We start from the raw sequence: 17,752 nt of genomic DNA, 5'->3' as shown, positions 1-17,752 counted from the left end.
GTATTAAAATACCAATATCTTATTTTGCGGACACTCAAGGAAATAATAATATTTTAATACTCTACCACCGAAACCTCTGATCCAGTTCCGAGGTTGTAAATGTATGCTATTACTCGTATCAAGGTGTTCTAACCAACATACTGCAATAATCTGCGTCAATTTCATTTCCGCCAGACGACTCCACGCTTCGCACTGCTGTCAAATATAGCACGCGCTCTTGTGCCAGAATCTTGTATTGTTCATTGTGCACCAGATTTGTACCAGATTTGTCAAATTCCGTATGCAATATGGACTTTGGACAAGTATGGACAAGTATGACAAGTATATGCAATACGACACAGGTGAGAGGCCTCAAGCGATGGTTTGAGGAAATTACTTCCGGCACACGTTAAAATGCCTTACGAAAATGCGACCGCCTACTTCCCCATACTGCAAGATTCGGATACTCACAATAAGGTTTAGTGTAGGCCAGTAGTCAAATTAGGGACAATCAGATGCATGGAAACATGAAAAACAAGGCACGTCATTTTAAAACGGCGATTGCGATCCGTTGCCAGTTTTGTGAGAGAAGGCATAGAGTTGGTCAAACGCTGACAGGCCTCAAGATCTGGTTTCGAGCCTCGCGGTGAGACAATTCGAACACTTTCGGAGATCAAAATCTCTTAATGGCAAGGAAGAGTTTTCTTAAGCTTAACAACATCGGTAGCTTCATAGGTGCCATAAGTTGCGACTATGCTCTACCCAAAAGCAGGATGTGGCCTAGCAGCTTTCAACCAGATCTGTACTATACCAAGATCCCGCAGTGAAACCATAACTCTCGGTCAAGACCCAGTCGTAATGGAAAGCAACTAGTGCTTACAATTTTCGTTTTTTATTTTTCATGCTTATAGAAAACATCGAAAATTTGTTTAGTTTTTTTTTTTTTGAATTTTTTTCTATGTGCTCTTTTTCTCGCTTACATCAGTACTAGACACGAACGTTTCGCGCCAACGAAGACGTTGTCACTCCGCGTAAACTGCATCTAAAACTGTCTCTTGCAGATAGTGGAAACATCATTTTAGCGGCGTGTACATCATATGCCCATCAGGACATCATTCGTTTAAAGCACTGTACGGTCATATTGCAGGCAAGCTATTCTTTTTTGTGCATTGCAGTGATAAGTGGACCCATTTTATTCTCTGAGATGCAGCTGATTGCACATTCCTTTCCCTGCACAAAACTAATTTGTAATAGTTTCTAAAGTTTAACATCCCAAAACAACTCAGGCTACAGAAGACGCCGTAGTGGAGGGCTCCAGAAATTCCGACCACCTGTGGTTCTTTAAAGGGCACTGACATCGCATAGCACATGGGCGCCTAGGTTTTCTCCACCATCGAAAAGCTGCGGCCTCATTTGGGATTCGATCCCTGTCGTTAGACACAGTCGTCCAGCGTCCTTACCACTGCACCGAGGCAGCTTGGATTTCCCCTGCTGTTGACATCACAGCCCGGAGGCAGGGCAAAGCGCAGCCTGGCATTCGTGTGCTGTCCGCTTGACTGGAAAAGGCATTGTGTTTCTCGTTCGCTCTGTCCGTTTTTCTCTTACCACTGCGACTTACTTTTCTTCGCTGAAATTCCAGGCTAATTATTCAGCTCAAAAATGACCTTGTTTCCTCTCAGGAGTCTTCTTACTTAGTTGCTGTCGACGTGCCAAGCATGTGCACATGTCCCTGCGACACTTCATACCGGCTGGCCGTAAGACCTACTTTCACCCTTTATTTCGTCTTATTCGTATTCGGTTTTCATTCAGCAACTCCTCTCTTTGTCGTTTCCCAGCTCCTCTATATCACGTAACACAGTCCTATCCACGTACGGAGAAGTTACTTCGTGAGAAGGTGAGAATGTGCTTTCTTCCTAACGTCGTCTGCCACCTACGCTGAACAAACGGGAGCGCTAGAGATGTTCAACATTACCCCTGCTCGGCTAACTTCTGTGGCGGCTGTGTTGCTATGGCTGCTGGCGCTACGGATACCATGGCTCCTGAATTTGGCGACCAACGTGGGGCTGCTCCTAATAACGCTGACAACAGGATATTGGCTGCTGTGGTACGCTCACCGAGCTCTCTTCAATGGGAGCGTTGATCCCACAGGAAAGTGCGTCCTCATCACAGGTGAGAAGGCTATCTATTGTTTGAAGAATCAACGCTACCTCATTATTTCAACGCTTAGACATGAATATGCTTTCAGCGCATGCACAATTAAAAATCAGTCCTTTTTTAATGAAATTCATAGTGGAATCAAGAATCGATGTTTTGAAACCAAGTGGTGCGTTGTTATGTAACCATCGCCCCGCCGGGGTGACGCAGTGGCTACGGCGCTCGACTACTGTGCCCAAGAAAGCGGGATCGAATCCCGACCTCGGCGGCTGCGTTTCGTTGCACGCGAAACGAAGTGGCGTCCGTGTGCTGTGCGATGTCAGTGCACGTTAAAGAACCCCAGGTGGTCGAAATTTCCGGAGGCCTCCACTACGGCATCTCTCATAGCCTGAGTCGCTTTGAGACGTTAAACCCCACAAACCAACCTATGTACCCATGGCTATGGGGATCTGTGCAGTCAAGCTCAATTCTCGCATTGCATGTATCGCCCCTTTAAACCAACAATAAACGCAAAACAAATTGTATCCTCAGAGTCCCATAAACCCTGTAAGGCGCTCCAGCCAATGAAGTTCAAAACCAAGGCAGCGTTATGATTATACTTTTCTATTTGCCTTGTCGAAGCAGCTTTTGCAACAGTTATTGGCTTTTGTAAATTCTGAATTTTCCACCCCTATTTTCCTCACAGTCTTGACAAAATTTTTCAAGGCCCGTGGCACAAACGTGTTACGTTTCCATATGAATGCGTCTACAAAAGCAGCGATCATTAAGAATATGCATTGTCTTGTCAGGTGACAGTGCCTGAATAAAACGAAAGAGAGCACTTCTATGAAAAACAAGGGGGAAGGGTGGGAGTATTGCAGCCCAGAGGAAAGGCAGGGTCGTTTAGAACTTATGCATTTGGTGTTGTTTCGTACATGTGTAGGATCCCCGTCTATCGAGATCTCAACATTACACCCGGCATATTATAGTCGAGTGACCAGTAGGAGCTTCTTAATCATAAACATCAATTCACTTCCTCAAGAAAGCAAACATTCCTGTGTGGAGGAATATTTGCCGCCGAGAAAATACGCACATTATGTCTTCACTTTACTCATTGTGCAGTAAAAAGGGCTTGTTTTAACACTTAAAAAAAACATGCGTCTAGAGATCATTGTCACCTCCTAATTCTCTCTGTTTATGTCTCCTTCAAACTCAGTCGCTACAACACTGAAATATTCAAGCAATGCTGCCGGTCTTAATTGGCTACTTATGCTAATTAAAAGAAAAAACTGCTCTGGGATTGGCCGCTGATGAAAACAATGCCTCATTCTCTCTCATCTCATAAGTCGGTCCCTGGTGACCTGTTATCCATACCCTGCCTCTAATGAATGACTTTTTCGACCGGACCTGCAATCCGCCTTTTTCACAAGACCACTCTGCCCATGCGCACCTCTACCCGGTCGAAAACAAACCACCAACACCAGCTACGCATGCGTAATTATAGGCCTCCGTGATCGGCTCCGCAATAGCTGATCTCGGAGGTCATGTGTAGTTAATATTCGTGACAAGCGTATGTGATAGATGGCGGTAGCATTCAAGAACACACACCGTCTTTCATTGGCGGCTGCATCTCCCAGGGACGTTTTCAAGCAGTAGAAGACGAATTTTCAAACAACTACCCAGAGGTGCCATATTTTGTGAAAAAGGTGGATTTCGGCAAATAAAACAGAATTCGAAGGAACCGACAATTAAGCTTTCTTTATTTACCTAAGTAGGGGGAACGCAATGGATCGGGAAAAACGAGCACATTAAAGGATTGAAATCTTTTGTGGTTATTAATTAGTCTCCTCCACGCGCTCTAAAACTACCGCTTCTGCAAAATGAGCACAACTTGTTTTCCCACCACTTCTTTCGTTCCTATGTTCACCATTCACAGCTAGAGTAGCGACTAAGGCTCGAAAGAAAACTTGCTGATTCTCGTCAACTCTCACAAAACAAGCAATGAAAATAAAATTAAAACTTTTTGAGGGCACTGAAAGGTGACGACCTCTTACTTTGTGCCTTTGTCCCTTTCTACATTATTTGCATTTAACACGCTGCATTTGCCACCGTAATGTGTACTACCAACGTCTCCTCTCGGCAGCATCCATGTACCCTTAGTTCTTTCAAAAGGCTGACAAACTCAAGCAGTGAAACTTAGTGGATGGCTGTTTGCTTTGGAACAAATGGGAAACAATGTGCAGCCTTTGTCAAAAGTTCAAAGCTCGGAGGGGGGGGGGGGTTGATTTCGAGCAGCGTAGTGGCGCTGATTGAGCATTAGTAGAGGTTCTTCCAATTGGAGAGGGTAGGACGAAAAATCTTCTCAATATCAAGAGATTCGGAACGCTGGAAATCCATTACAAGCCGCACGAAATGGCTCAGAACCACACTCCTTGGGCTGTACACTTTTGACAAAGACTCTACCTCTTTATCAAAACAGGGCAGTGTATGTATACTTGTTGGAGTTGAAATAAATTACCTTTCAATAATATATTGCGTCTATTGGTTAGTATTGGGTAATCTTACATGTAGAGAAAGCCCATGCCCGACTTTTTGTTGGCTCATAATTTGTGCGCTAAAGCCCGTTAGGCGTTACGCTTGTGTAAATTACTCAAGACGCTTTCCCATTTCATTCATTGCTTGTGTATATTCCAGCGCTTGCACATGAAGTATGTGCGCAAAACTAGTTTCAAGCTCACTTATCATATGTGTCATCGAGCAACAATGAATAGATGAAGCATGCATGTGACATCCGCACGTTCAAGATACATCCGCAATCCAAATATATTTGATAACGCCAATAAAGCGAATGCGGCCGCAGTGACATAGTTCATTTAAACGTGAAACCTTTACTCCGCAGGATGCGACACTGGATTCGGGAATATGCTGGCGACACAGTTGGCAGAAGAAGGATTCTTCGTCTTCGCCAGCTGCTTGGATGAAAATGGTGACGGTCCCAAATTACTCAGAAATTCCAAGAATATCCGTGTCATTAAAATGGATGTGACGAAGGAAGAAGATGTTGCTCGAGCCTTCCAAACCGTACAGGACAGCCTTGGCGATAGAAGTAAGTATTTTTAAAACATTTAGCCCTGCTCACTTTGTGTACGTTTCCTGATACGGGTATTGGGGCATTTATCGATGACCACCTGGAGGGAAATCGAGCTTGTAGATGATCGCCAGCCTCTGTAGCCGCCTGACGAAGCGGCACTACATCGGTTCTTATGCGTACACCCATCGACATTATCATCAGTAGCAGCAGCCCATTACACGCGGCAGAACAGAGTATTTGCCTAATGCCTGAAATTCAGTTCGACCAACGTTGCTCTTTTTCACTACTAAGCTTCATACCTCGTAAAAATTCTTAGTCTCTCGGAACGGTAGTGTAAAGACGGGTGCTTTCGACAAAAGTGCAGTTTTGAGTCATGCTTCCAAGTTACTTTTGTAGCAGTCATGGCAAGCTAAGTACACGCTGTCGGTAAGTGGACAAGGAAGGTTGAAACCCGGTTTTTCTCATTTTTCCAAATGGCTTTCCAAGGTAACAGAGGGATATGGCATATTTTTTTTTATAACGTTGTTTTTTGCCTCAGGGCATAATGGAATATCTAAAACATAAAGGGGGTATTAAATGAAAGAAAAAAAGGTTAGCTGTTCGAATAAAGTGCAAGAGGGAGCGATGATAAGGCCCTTGAGTCCATGCAATGTATGAAGATGGGTTGTTCGGCGAAAGGCCCACTGCCGTCAGGTGCCGAATTCTCGTCGGCTTCAGTGCCGGGCAAACCCACAACAAGTGGTGAATATCTGCCTTGTGATCTGGTGACTTGCAGACAGGACATCCTGGACGTTGATATAAATGTCGATATTGCGGCCATGTTCATGTCACCGCAGGTGTGAGGGCAACCCCGACCCGGATCCTTTGTAGCGCAACCTCCTCAACGCGGGTAAGACCGCTGGGGAGGGTTATCGCACACGGTGGGACAAGAGCACGTGTGCGGCGCCGGAGGTGCTCCTTTCTTGTAAGAAGCAGAGTGGCATCATCCATAGTGAGGAAGCCTGTCAATTATGAAGGTAGAGTCGCCTGGCGGGTTGCAAAATCTGCAGCGGTTTGAGAACTGAGTAGGTCACGTGGGACCCACTCAGCTCGAATGGTTTGCGTGATGCGAGCCCCCAGATGATGTATATTCTGGCAGACTTCTGGGCTGCGACTGACGTGTCCTTGCAGACGTATTTCTTGTAGGGCGTCGGTGCGGATGACAATTTTAGCTGTAAGTAGTAAGGGACATGGCATATGATCTCAGTTTAACGCACTTTTGACACTTTGGGACCACCTCCTACAGGTCTGCAATAGGAGATAGATCATGACACGATTAATTCCTGACACAGCTTAACATTTTTTGCTAGTAGTCATGTAAACAAAGTGCAGTAGATGGATGCACCAGCCTGAAGCTTCAAATGCAACCACCGCGCACAAGAAGATGGTTGATGAATAAGGAACGTTGCATGGTGGTGTCGGCCTCGGGCTCGCTTTCACACCGGCGGTTTTTTTTTTTGTTTGTTTGTTTGCGCTGTTATTGGTATGCCATGACCATCAATGGGCCAATTATTATTTTCGCCGATACATTTTTTTCACAGAAATCTTCATAGCCTAATGTACACGCCACATATCAAGGCCGCACTACTCGCTTTTGATGCCACGATGTGTTTACCTCTTAGGACAAAGCGATTAGGTTTAGCTAGTCCAGTTTGTCATTAAATTATTTGGATCAATTATTTGGGTTATTGATTGATTGATCGATTGATTAATTATTTTATTGATTGATTAATCGGTTGATTGATTGATTGATTGACTGATTTATTGAGTGAGTGAGTGAGTGAGTGAGTGAGTGAGTGAGTGAGTGAGTGAGTGAGTGAGTGAGTGAGTGAGTGAGTGAGTGAGTGAGTGAGTGAGTGAGTGAGTGAGTGAGTGAGTGAGTGAGTGAGTGAGTGAGTGAGTGAGTGAGTGAGTGAGTGAGTGAGTGAGTGAGTGAGTGAGTGAGTGAGTGACCGATCAAAAATATGGTCCTTTAGGTTCACCCATTTGTAATTGATGTGATAAAGTAATGAATTGAGAGGTACACATTCTTCCCTGCCTAGCGCTACTATAGTATATTCATCCAACACTTGAAAGCCAATTGGCTTGATTTGTAGGCTTTGATTGTATATTGCACGTCCAACTGATTGATACTGGTGAAGAATTAACGCCTGTGCTTTCCGGGAGTTCTCGGTCCTTTTTTTCTACAGTAGCCGTGACTTCATACCTCTGCATGTGGTTGTCAGTATTTCAAGTCTTTTTTCTACTTGTTCACGCTAACTTTCTGTCATTCCGGAAGTTGAGCTGCTAATGTAGGGTTGACACTAGTGAAAAAAGACTTAAGGCTTTTTTTGGTGCTTAGACCAATTCTGTGAGAGAAAATATGACACCGTCTCTGCCGGCGGTTTCGTTTGATATTCTCTGCAGGTCTGGGTATTCTGCAAACCGGCGTATGCGTATTCAACAAATTGGTAAAGAAAACGTTCTGCGTCTTCTCCCCATTCGAACGGATATCTATTACCTCATTTTACATTCGTTTAAAAAGCAAATATCTTCTTTTCTTACATTATATTTCAGGCACCATGAATGCCATAAAATCTTTTGAATGATGAGGACCAGCACTCTTATGGCATTCGGCTCAAGCGGTGGCCTAATGGTACGATCATCAGCTTCACATTCGAGAGGTGCAGGGTTCGATCCTCACTGCCACCGATACCCACCGGAGATACAAGGAGTAGATTCTTTCCTCGGACCTGGTGCTCGGCTTAATTGAGGTGAATTCCTTAGAGAACGAACCTTTAGCACACGTTGATTCAAAATTTAAGAGAACTGCAGAACATGCACTTACGGGGTTCATTAAAATCTATTTACCAGAATAATAAAAGCGCACTATCGATAGGTATCTCTTCAGTCCTCTCAACAATGCAAAACATTTAAGCTAGCTTTATTAGCACCGAGGATATAAACGATCGAAAATGAGGCTTCTCCACAACTCAACCCACACCGGCGGGCAAGAAAAAGAAAAGAAAACATGTCTCAGTGGCACCCTCCGTGCCCCGTCCCGTTTGCCTAAGATGGGAGCGTCCAGTTGAGGCGCGCGCCCAGCAGCCCCATTGATGTGAGTGGAGAGGCTTGCGAGCGGCAATGTGTCGGCCAAATCGGCTGCAAACGGTTGCCAGCACCACCGTTAAAAAATTGACGTACAAATTATCGGTTCCATGTAAATATTTCAAATTTAGCTGGAGTACTGAAAATGACCACCTCTATGAACTGCTTGCATTAGAAATTTACTCCATGTAGCATTTTAGGAGCCCTTTAAAAAATGCGAAAGCTTGAGCGTTGCTGCTGCTGTTTTTGCGACAGCACACGCGCCTTCGTTTTTTATTTTTGTACTACTTTAAATTTCACTTTTATTTTTTTGTTTATTTTGTTGCATTTTGTAATGATTTTTTTTTCTTTTGTATATTCCTCAACTCCCTCCACCGTTCTAGCATAAGACAAGGATAATTAAGGGCACGTTCACGGGAAGTCGGCGCAGAGTAGTGCTTAGCCGCTCGGCTGGGACACGGGAGGACGGCGGTTTTTCTCCTGGCATGTATAGACGCGATATGTTTTCTCAAGTGTGAGTTCACGAGAACAGGCTCTCGTGACATGCTTCGGTGACACGCTCTGATGACGCCTGTCATGAGGCTTTGTAATGCTTTCGCATTACAAAGTGTCACAAACAGGCTTCATCACACTATATCGATTTAGTTTGTCTTGACCCTTTGAGAAATAATTTTTCCACCGATACGTCGCATTCCTGCCTGGGGAAAATACACCCATTAGAAAACTCGTTTATACGTAGCAAGTGCGAGGTGGCGCCGGGCATCGAACATCGCCCCTCCCAACGCTTGTCGGATACATCCACTCCACCTGATAGGTGCCGAGAATATATGTAGACATAGTTTCCAGCTCCACTGCTACGTTATCCTCCTAAGTAAACATGCCATCTGGATTTCAAACCTCGTATTGACGTTTTCGTCATGCAGAAGCAGTGGTGTAATCCGCTTCAAGCAGCTTTTGTTGGTTCCTTCGATTGTAGTAATGTTCAAATCTCCAACGCTCATTCTCGGTGCAGGACAAAAGTGTCTAAAATTTCTTCTCGTCTGTAAAAACGAAAATACGCATGAAAAGTACTGATTTGGAAGGCGACAAGTAACATATAAAACAAGTTAGAGCGACAGTTTAAAGAAACGTACTCGTATTTCTTGCCAGTAGCAAATAACTAGTACGAAACATGAGAAGGCGAAATTCGTTTGAACAAAACGGGTGGCATCACCATCTCGTCTCCCGAATGCTTTTGAGGGCGATATAGTCTAGACAAAACGTTTAAGATCATCTTCCTTTTTCAACATTTGCTCAGGTGGTAGGACGTGAAATCATTGCGCCTGTTTTCTCAAACCAGCCAATATAAGGTATAGGTTCTTGTTTACACTATGAATTTTACAGCGAAATATTTGCACATTACTAGAAGTGCGCAGTAGGTCAAGTTCGTGCTTGGTAAGCGACATTTCGAAGAAGCAATGAATAATAATATACGAGAAATATTATTCCACCCATGGTGCCCAGGTGGTTTATAATACTACGTGCACCGCTTTCAAACTCTCCGCATTTCTCATCAAGAATGTTTCCTCGAATACCAATGGCATCCACCTATCTAATTACATTCCAGTGGCCTTGTCGAACAAAAGTTTATTCTTGGAACGAAAATCTTGTTAGAACGAAAATCAATTAGACCATTCCCTAGAAGGATGAGCCAAAATATATTTATCTCCTCTATATAGCCGGTTGAAAGAGATTGGAAAGTCTGTGTTGAAACGCCGTGCATTTCGTTTATTATTTGAGACGTACGAGACATTTGAGCCAAGTAAATGAGCGCAGGTTACCGTGGGCTATGTTATCTCCTTTGTATATCAAAGTTCAATATCATTTCTCCTGCTCTATTGCATAGTTAACTCGCTGAGGTTTCAAATCATTCACATTATTTCTTATTGTTTTATTTCTCCATTACATTCCTGACGGCATTTCTTCAACTTCGTCAGCTCTTTTCGCAGCTTCTGGATTTGTTTTGAACTCTCGAACGTCGGATCCATATATCTTCATATAATTTATTACCTCTTTCACACACGCTCGCTAAATCATCACAGCATCGCTAGATGAAGATTAAAATGCCGCCCAGATCTCGTAGTCTTTAAAGTTAGGGCTAATTTCTACTACTATCTTATATATTTAAATCGTTTGAGGAGCCTTGTCTGCGAGCGCCTTTGTAAAACTTCCAGGAGAAGTAACTCTCAAGTCTCGAATTATAACAAGAAGTTTTTGGCACTCGTGTTAGAGACAGGTGACTGAGAAAATCAAGAACACAAGTGAAGCACAGCAGCCACACAATGCGATAGAGCATAAGGTCAAAAGGACGGTCTTGTGTGCTCACTTGCTTCAATACAGAAACACAAATGACTGCCAGCATCGTACTCTTTTGTACGGTGGGGTCCAGCTCTTTTGTGCGGAGCCAGCTCTTTTGTACGGTGTAGCCACCCAGTGAGCTTATCGGATTTAAGCGGAGGCACCTAAGCCTTCCACTGCCGGTACAGAAGTCAAGGTATTGCCTGCACGAACGAAGCTCAGGTCATGTTCCGGAGGCAACAATTATGATGTGTTCACTTATTAACATTTCACTTAGCAAATATACCGAGAGCTTGACCATGCACCCTCAATTCTGCTATTACAAACTGCCAGCGCCCACACACCGGGACGATAAGCAGTAGCACAAATAGAAGCAGTTCCGCTTTGATGCACACATCACGTCACTCGAACGAATCAGCATATTTCAAAGCTGCACCTGTATTGTTATTTCATTGATGCAGCGCTGTGGGCTGTGGTGGCCAACGCCGGAGTTGCCTGCATTGGTTACATCGAGTGGCAGCCCTTGAGTAGGGTACGCTCTGTGTTCGACGTCAACACGTTTGGTGTACTCTCCGTCTGCACCACATTCTTGCCGCTGCTGAAGAAGTCTCGTGGCAGGCTGGTACTCGTCACGAGCATCTTGGGTTTGTACCTTTCGCTCTTAGACAAACATGGTAAGATTGGTACTCAGAAAGTCGATATCTACTAACTCACCTATCATCAGTCCTCACCAGTTGCTGAGTGCTTCATATGCAGTTAACAAATCTCATGGAAGAAATTATTTTAGAACCCTTCTCTACGACTTTCCTCAATATCCACAAAGTTTCTCAGGAGCTTTAAACTCTATTATCGTCCAGCTATATTTTGGTTTACTTTCTAATTTCCTTGATTTGTACTGATAAAATCTCCGAGCTCCTCAGTCATTCAGTACGGCTGTACAATCATCTGGCCAGATTTCCATACGACTGTTCTAGTCCTCCATACCTAAAGCTGTGCCGCGGAGAGGCGCATTCATTTTTTCTAAGTATGGTGAGTCCTCAATAATATGATACAGAGCAATATATGCGCATGGTATGCGCATATATTGGGTTTGGTTTGTGGGGTTTAACGTCCCAAAGCGACTCAGGATATGAGAGACGCCGTAGTGGAGGACGCCGGAAATTTCGACCGCCTGGGGTTCTTGAACGTACACAGACATCGCAAGTAAGGCGCCCGTGTGCTGTGCGATGTCGGTGCACGTTAAGAAACCCCAGGTGGTCGAAATTTCTGGAGTCCTCCACTACGGCGTATTTCATAGCCTGAGTCGCTTTGGGACGTTAAACCCACAACCCAACCCCAATATATGCGCATACCATTAGTCATTTGTCTATAATGATGCCTTACAAGCGCTGTTTTTCCCACTTTTCAACTAGTTTTTTTATTCACGTAAAATATCCAACGTGTGTCTAAAATTTAGGTGACAAATGACAAGGTATTTTAGCTTTCTACAAAAACCTTATTGCCTCTCAAATTCCATAGGACTATATCAAACTCACGTGTCAATTGATGAAAACAAACTTAAAACTGCATGACTTTTACTGAGAAGCAGATTACATGTCTGTCTCCGGTTGCTCGCCTAGTGGCGAATATGTAACTAATAATGTGTGTGGCTACCACTAGTTCAGAAATGTTATTACAGCTTATGATCCATCTGAGAACATGAGGAAGAAGACGGTTATCCAATATGAAAGTGAACTGAACAAGTGTTGAGGAACATCGTCAGTTCGCAAGCCGAGCCAGCGTCCGACGAGGGGAATTGCCCAGACTAAGACAAGTCCCCTTGCAGAAACGCAGAAACCAACCCTTGCTCATTTTCCTCTCTTATTTGAGCTTATGAGCAGCATGCAATCATCCATATACCGAAAACCCTTGAACACACAATCTCGCTAACAACATAAAAAAATATTAACACCTCTAAATTTTTATGTTAAGATGCCCACTCGTTCGCAAATACTTTTTCCATGTCCCTTTTAAAAAATATCTCTCAGAAAGAATTTTGGATGAACCCTCAAGCTTTCTTTTCTTGCCTGAATGTAAGAATCTTTTTATGCCCTTTTTAGCCGAATTTTGCCTTTTGTGTCTGCATTCACTCGTGTCATTTTCTGCTTGAAACGTATGCGCCAGACAGGTTCTGATCCCGTTTTGCTTGATCTATTTCCTCTGATGCCTCCTTTTTTTCTGCTATAGAAGATAAGGCGAAAAAATATTGCGTTCCGTACAGGACTCTGCGACTCTTGTCGCATCGCCGAAAATTTCAATCACTGTCAGCAGCACAGTTTCTACCTGTTGTCTTAAAAGCAGCCACTGCTTAATTTTTTCTGCCACCAAAACTTTGAGGAGTTTCATTTGTGAACAGGCAGAGAAGCGCGACTCATCTTACCCACTTGGTGACTATTTTGCACGTCGGGAAAAACGATAGAAATGCAGTGACAAAGTATGTGCCGTGGAGGTCGCAATATGAATTTATACTAGAGATTTTGACGTTGCACAGAAGCGTACTTATTTTATTTTCGATCCTATCTTGCACTACTCTTCCGAAAGGGCTAAAGAAAAAAATGCAAAACTACATAACATTATCGGTTGGTAAATAGAACTTCTGAGCGGTTTTTCGTCATGACCTTCTAGCCATAACAGAAATAATGTTGCAGAATTTCATTCAGTTATAGCACACAGACTACAGTACAGAATATTTGTCGTATTTCTTGCAAGGTTCAGTCATTTTAGTACAAAACATTATTCATTCATTTGTTTAGTTGTTTATTTGTTCATCTAACAAAGGATTTCAAATCTTACATTTTGCGCAGGCCGCATGACGCTGCCCGAGTCTCTTACCTACTGCATGTCCAAGGCCACCTGCAACTCGCTCGCTGATGGTCTTCGACGTCAGTACTTCAATAGAGGAGTCCACGTGTGCACGGTTGAGCCCGTGGCCTACAGGTTTGCTCATTCTTTTCGAAATACTTCACAAATACTGCTGATTTATATCTCTCAATTCTAAAACAATGCAAGAAAGATGAATTTCTCAACAATTTGAGAGCTCTGAATGTTATTCATTAAGCCCCTCGCGCAATGCTTATGGAGAAGAATACGCCAAGCTTGATCAAGTTTGCTTCTTTAGAACATATTCAGAACAAATAACAAAGAAGCCACTCATTCAAACAATTTACGCCTTTAAAACTTTAGTTCTAGCACGCTCCAATTCTCTGGAGATAACCATGTAACTTTCCTACCTGTTCGAACTGGTCCTACCTGGTTAAGAAAGAGGCTGTTAACCCTTTTCAGTGAATAAAAATGTATTATCCTAAGTAAATGGTTCCCTATTGGTTCCCATATTTTATGGTTCCCATATTTTATAAAAGAGGCACCCCGTCAATCTGTGCAGAACTTGTTTGAGAAGTGTAAGCGAAGATAGCAAATCAAAGGAAGCCTTTGAGGATAGAAAATTAGTACAAAAAGTGCCCGCAACACCGAAATTAAAGCAAAAGAAGAAGAAAAAGGGCACAGAATATATTATATTCTTCTTAAACCAACGGTTCTTGTGTGCGAATTGCTTGACTGAGTAAACTAATTGGCATATGTAACGTAGCAATTTTGAAGCCAAAGCTTCGCACTACCGGTGTCAGACACGAAGCTGCTCCACATAGCCTAGTTATGCGCATGACGTCACAGTCAAGGCCAGCTGCGCAGCGCTCTCGCCCAGCTCTGCCAGCTTTGCCTAGCAACGCTTAAAAGGCGTGCGACTCCTCCTCATTAAAACAAACATTAGTCTCCACCGGGAATCGAACCTCCATCCCTTGGATCCCCAGCCGAGCGCTTTACCGCTGTGCCACATCCCGGATTGTTTCTTCTGTATTGCCTGGCTTTGGCACACGACATAACACGAACCTCCGATCAAAACATGAAAAGAGACACAGAAGGCAATATACACGAATAAATTTCATGATCAGCCAGTGTTAGACTGGCCTCGTCGCATTAAACCTCTTGCAGCGCCAACAAAGGCTCTGCCCTTGATAGCCATTCGGGAGGTTCTGCAGCCACTTTTCTGATGGCAATAAACCACTCCATACTCTCTTGAAAATAAATTCGAGCAGGTCTGGCATCCCTGTCACAGTGATAGCCTGCCATTCTGGAGTGTCATGGGCAGTGGAGGCCCGTAAGCATAATTACGTCAAATGGAACTCATCCTCGTTTTTTATGCATAAATATCAAATTTCGTGCGAGTCTAGTGGAAAATTCTTCTTTATGGTCTGTTGTAATACATCCCAGAAATATGCCCCTTCCAAACAATGTCTTTTTTTTTTTTTTGCCACGTCCCGGATTGTGAAACGCTGTTCATAATTCCGCTTGTCTACTGCGAGGATGATTGCGGGATTCCGCGAGGGACAGATACTGCGATTGGAGCGCAACTTGAAAGTACCAGACTAAAATCGTCACGTCACTCAATTAGGGTGACGTCAAGGATGTGACGTCACGCAACCGAAAGTAGAGCTGAAAAAGGGCGTAGGAAGGGATTGGCGCGCAATTTGAAAGTACCAAAAACTAAAATGGGTAAACAAGAAGTCAAGCAACTAAAAGCAACCACAAGCAACCAACAGCAGCATCAGTGCTTTCACATTATTCTAATGCAGATTCTGCAGTGCTAATTAATTTTTTTGTTTCGTGGCTTATTTCCCGCCATTGCTGCAGAAACAAACCTCACAATAATTTTTAATTTGTAGAGTGGTTGGTATGGCTAACATTATAGAAAAAATAGGTTGGATTGTATGCTGTTATTTGATAATTTTTGAGAATTCTGGAGGGATAGTTACCTTTCAATACAATTATTTTCTTTTGAAATAACCCCGGCAAACAGTTTACAGGGATCTCGTCATGAATCTCATTTAACCATGTGACTGCAAGTATACCCACTTTTCAGTTTGGGGACATGGGTTGCTATCCAAAGCACTGAGTATATAACATTGAAAGTCACCACGGTCGGCACTGTCAGCTGGGAAGGTTGCCTTTCAACGCATACAAAATAAAATATCTTTAAATGGGTATGATGCTGCAAAATAAATTATTTTAAGCAATTTTGTGACACGGCATGATATAATTCTGACGCAACATTTCAAAGAAGTTTGCAGAGCCAGGGATCCTGCTGTATGATCCCTGCTTGCCTTTTAGTCATTCTGGGTCTGTTTGTTTTCGGATAAATAAATATCGTATTTTATTGCATTGCAGAACACGAATGATGGACCATGAAAACATGGAAAAGACATTCGACAATGAACTAGCCTTGCTACCAGAAAGCGTCCGCAGCGCCATCAACGAGCGTTCCATCGCCAAGTCCAAACATACGGCGCGAGTGCTCCACTCGCTCATCATGAGAGATCAACCGCAAGAAGCCGTGGACGCCATGAAGCTGGCCATTCGAGAACGACTGCCCCGCTCGTCGTATAAGCCCGGTGGACTCCGGAACAATCTCATGCTCTGGCTACATGACATCGGGCCGACCGAAATGGTTGACGAGGCTATCGACGCCGCGCGAAGACTGGCCGCAATGGTGGCGCGGAAATAGTACTTCGGTGCCCCCTTTACTGAGCTGCAACCAACGATACGCGGAAGATTGGAATTGTATGCTGCGATACGAGAGCGAGTGGTTGTCTTAAATTATTGACATCACCGGCGGCATATAATGTGCGATACGTGACGAAGTACTCGTGCTTAAACCCACAATGGGGCGTCTGTTAAAGAAAGTTTGTTTTCTTGTTGGTTCCGCACGAGGGGACTACACATTGAGGACTTGCCCTAAGACATTGGACCAACACTCTCCCGATAAAAGCTGTTAAGCAGTTACACACTGACTTGCCATCTGTCATCCCTGCTAGTGTGACGGCATCGAAAGTCAGTGGTCCCTGGCCTAGTCTTCATTCCTGCAATTTTTCTTTTCAACCGCGAAGCTCCTGCGATAGCTATAGCTTTCCCATGTCGCCATTATTTCTGTCTGCGTAAATTTTGAAGGCCTCGCCTTCACAAACATGTCCGCGAGTCATGGTCTCGCCCGACCAGTGACAAATTCAGTCTCTCTAAAACGCCGGTTTATTCTAGGATAAACAAAAAAAACATACAATAAAAATAAACAACACCGGGCGCTACTGCGCTGGAAACGTGCTGCCAAGCGCGCGACAATAGGACACCAAGGATAAAGCAAAACGAGGGTCAGGGCTTTACCGCAGCGAGACAAAACACACTGCGGCGCGAATAGTGCGAGCGATAGGGCCAATGCGCTAACGGCGGCAAAAGAAACATTGCTCCTCCCGTAGCAGCAACTTACACAAATACGCCTAAGCCATTCCTGCAGGCACTGCTTCGGTCTTCTTCTCGCAGGTCTTCGTACCGTCGTCCGCACACATTCCGCTGGCCCTTGACGCTCGCTGGCCTCCCATCGCTGGTCTCCCGCCGGGCAAAAGCCGCGAGCCGTGCTTTCGACGAGCTTATCTACCTTCGTTTCCCCAAAGATAAAATTCCGCCCCCACGATTGGCAGCAAGCTCATGCGCACTCGTCCTGGCCAGGCAAACACCAATACAAACAGGAAAAAGCGCGCGCAGTTTCAAACAATAAAAGGGGCCGCAAGTCCCCACAATTTCAATAAACAATTACTTCGTTACATTAAACTTTGAGGAAGTGCCCTAATCAGGTTAAACAAAAAAGACCCCGATTCCGCTAAACCAAAATTTTATGCTAAATGATCATGCAGACAGTTCGGGAAAATATTAACGTAATATCTGCAAGAGTAGGCATTGGACGCCTATTTGACTTGTCTTCATTTTTCCCGTGCTATGCTGCCAAACAGGTTGAGCTTTTGGGCGCACGTCTTCATGGACGATGAGTACAGAACACGACAATCTCGACGGTGTTGCATACATATTAAGTTACAAGAGAGGGGGGGGGGGGGGATTCGTGAAATTCTTTATTGGATTCCTCGCTTCTAGTCGAGCGTATTTAATTGAGTGAATGGAACATTAACCACCGGTCGACTGTATTTATCTCGTACAAAAGAAACATTA

The 17,752-nt window shown here is 44.0% G+C and overlaps 1 protein-coding gene across 1 annotated transcript; it reads left to right on the top strand.

Annotated features, from left to right (window-relative positions):
- Nucleotides 1-1,937: 1,937 nt before the first annotated feature.
- LOC146173861 (17-beta-hydroxysteroid dehydrogenase type 6-like) lies at nucleotides 1,938-16,775 on the top strand. Its single transcript, XM_084583902.1, has 5 exons — nucleotides 1,938-2,148; nucleotides 5,012-5,218; nucleotides 11,128-11,310; nucleotides 13,510-13,642; nucleotides 15,926-16,775. Exons 1-5 carry the CDS (start codon nucleotides 1,938-1,940, stop codon nucleotides 16,260-16,262), a joined length of 1,071 nt encoding a protein of 356 aa, XP_084440028.1. The 3' UTR covers nucleotides 16,263-16,775.
- The last annotated feature ends 977 nt before the right edge of the window (nucleotides 16,776-17,752 follow it).

Source organism: Amblyomma maculatum, chromosome 11, assembly GCF_055883805.1.
Source record: "Amblyomma maculatum isolate TAMU_Amacu chromosome 11, ASM5588380v1, whole genome shotgun sequence".
NCBI classification, from domain to species: Eukaryota; Metazoa; Arthropoda; class Arachnida; order Ixodida; family Ixodidae; genus Amblyomma; species Amblyomma maculatum.
Note: the sequence above shows the minus strand (reverse complement) of the source record. Positions and strands in the feature narration are given on the sequence as shown.